The following is a 2,109-nucleotide window of genomic DNA, read 5'->3' on the forward strand; positions in this document are numbered from 1 at the left end:
ATCGTACGCCTGCTGGAGGAACACAATACAGCTCGAAGTCCTCCAGGTGCCCACGGCTTGGCCCCATTGCTTTGTCCACCAGGCACTTTCCTGCCCGGCCTCAAGCCCGCACCTTCGGGCAGTGGCAGCAAGAAGAGCCGGAGGCCCCCAGGAAAGGGCGGCCCCGGGGCCAGTGGGGCCAAGGGCCGTACCAAGAAGCTCACACTTGCTTGCCCGGGCCCCTTGCTAGAAAGCTCTGTGACACTGTCACCTGTAGACTCACTGGACTCACCGCGGCCTTTTGGGGGGACGCCTGCTTCCCCTGGGAGTTACCCCCTGGATGGGCCCTATGCAGCCACGGTGTCACTGGCTCAGCTCGGGGGGACAGGGAGGGCCTCGCTGGGACGCCCCCCAGGAGGCTGTGTGGTGAACCTAGGCCTGGTGAGCCCTGTGGCAGTGCCCTTTGACTGGGCCCGCCTCCCCCCACCAGCTCCTGGGACCACCCACCCTAGCTTGGCCCCACCGGGCCCTTCTTTCTTATTGCCTGGGCCCCTGCCACTGGCCCCAGGCCCTCAGATCTTGGTGCCTGGGACCTCTGTCTCTCCCAAGGAGCCCCCACCCCAGTACTTACCACCAGGTGGAACAGCTGAGGAGTACCCACCACCCACTGGTCCTGTGCCTCCTGCTCGAGGCAGCCCTTCTAAACACTTCCTGCGGGTGCCCAGTGAGCACCCCTACCTTACTCCATCCCCGGAGTCTCCTGAACTGTGGGCCAGCCCTTCCCCCCGCTCGCTCTCAGACTGGTCTGACTCCACACCCAGCCCGGCCACGGGGGCTCTGTTGACACCCCATCCTGGCCCTGGCCCCCTGCCCCAGGCCCAGGGCCAGGGCCAGACTCAGACTCAGCTGGGTCCTCGGCCTGACCCAGGCCCCAAGAGACAAGTATTGGCCTAAACAGCTCCCTGACCCCGGGTTGGGACTCCTGAGTCCTGAGAAGCCAGGGCCTGGGCCCCTCCCTGGGTTTCCCTTCCCCCTACCACCACTTCTCCCTCGTGTTTTTTCTCACTCACTCTTTCTCTCTTGTTTTCTCTGACTCCACATATGCTTTGCCTTCCCTCCAGGCTTCCATTTTCTATCTCTGACATTAGTGGTTTTTTTTTTTTCTTTTTTTTTTTTTTTTACATTTTGTATAGAACCAAATACATTTAAACAAACTTATTATTATATCTATATATTTTTTTTTTACAAAATATATATATGGAGAAGGTCCCTACCTTTCCGTTCCCTATCCTCACCCCCAATTGCACTCCCCCAAAAGGGGGCCAGGCTAACCCCCCACCCCATCCCTTGCCCTCCTCCCATCAGTGCCCCCGTGGGGCTGACCCTGTCGGTCTTTAGGCCGCACTAGATCCCGTGTACCGAGTACACAGCTGTGACCACGTCTCCTGTGGTGCCTGTGGCCATGTGTGTGAGCCCCTGTATTAGGGGGAGGGGGAGGGAGAAGAACTGTAGCACCTGAATTGGGAATCTTCCCTACTTCACTGCATTCCAGATGTAACTTATTTTGTGGCATTGCTTGGGAAGGGACCATGTCCTTTCCCCCGAGCTTTAGAGGGAAACATTGGCCCACTTACTCTGCTTCCTTTCCCCTTATAGTTTTGGGGTGGGTGTGGGTCACTGTTCCCCCCAAAATCTGTACATTTCACTAAAGTCTTTATGTAAATATAGGGGTAGAGGGTCTCCCCAGCCCCTTGCACTGCCTAGGGCTCTTCTGGCCCCTTTGTCAGAAATAGAAGGATTTTTAGGTTATTTTTGTAATGTGCCCCATCCTACACTGCCTGTGGAGCCTCGGCTCCTCTCTTCCCCTCCCCCATTGTACAGACCCTCCACCCTTTGCCACCACCTAATAAAAGTGTAGTTATCACCAAACTGTTAACTGCCCTGCGTTTATGTGTATTGGTTTTGGGAAGGGGAGGCTGCTCCCAGCACGGTTTGGATCCTAAGTTTAGTCTTCAAAAATTAGAAACCTTGTTAGGAGTTTTTGACACCTGGGTAAAATTCAGTTGAGGGGGAACAGAAAATCCCAAGGTTCCAGCTGAGGAAGCATGCTACCATCATTGCTGATCCCTG

The 2,109-nt window shown here is 56.0% G+C and overlaps 1 protein-coding gene across 1 annotated transcript in view; it reads left to right on the top strand.

Moving 5' to 3' along the window:
* The window catches only part of NOTCH3 (notch receptor 3), a 34,170-nt gene extending 32,262 nt beyond the window's left edge, over nucleotides 1-1,908 (top strand). The window contains 1 exon segment of the mRNA XM_074306694.1: nucleotides 1-1,908. This exon segment is cut by the window's left edge and continues 144 nt beyond it. Coding sequence (XP_074162795.1) covers nucleotides 1-933 — 933 coding nt within the window. The 3' untranslated portion in view covers nucleotides 934-1,908.
* The last annotated feature ends 201 nt before the right edge of the window (nucleotides 1,909-2,109 follow it).

The sequence above is a fragment of the Sminthopsis crassicaudata genome, chromosome 1 (assembly GCF_048593235.1).
Source record: "Sminthopsis crassicaudata isolate SCR6 chromosome 1, ASM4859323v1, whole genome shotgun sequence".
Lineage (NCBI taxonomy): Eukaryota > Metazoa > Chordata > Mammalia > Dasyuromorphia > Dasyuridae > Sminthopsis > Sminthopsis crassicaudata.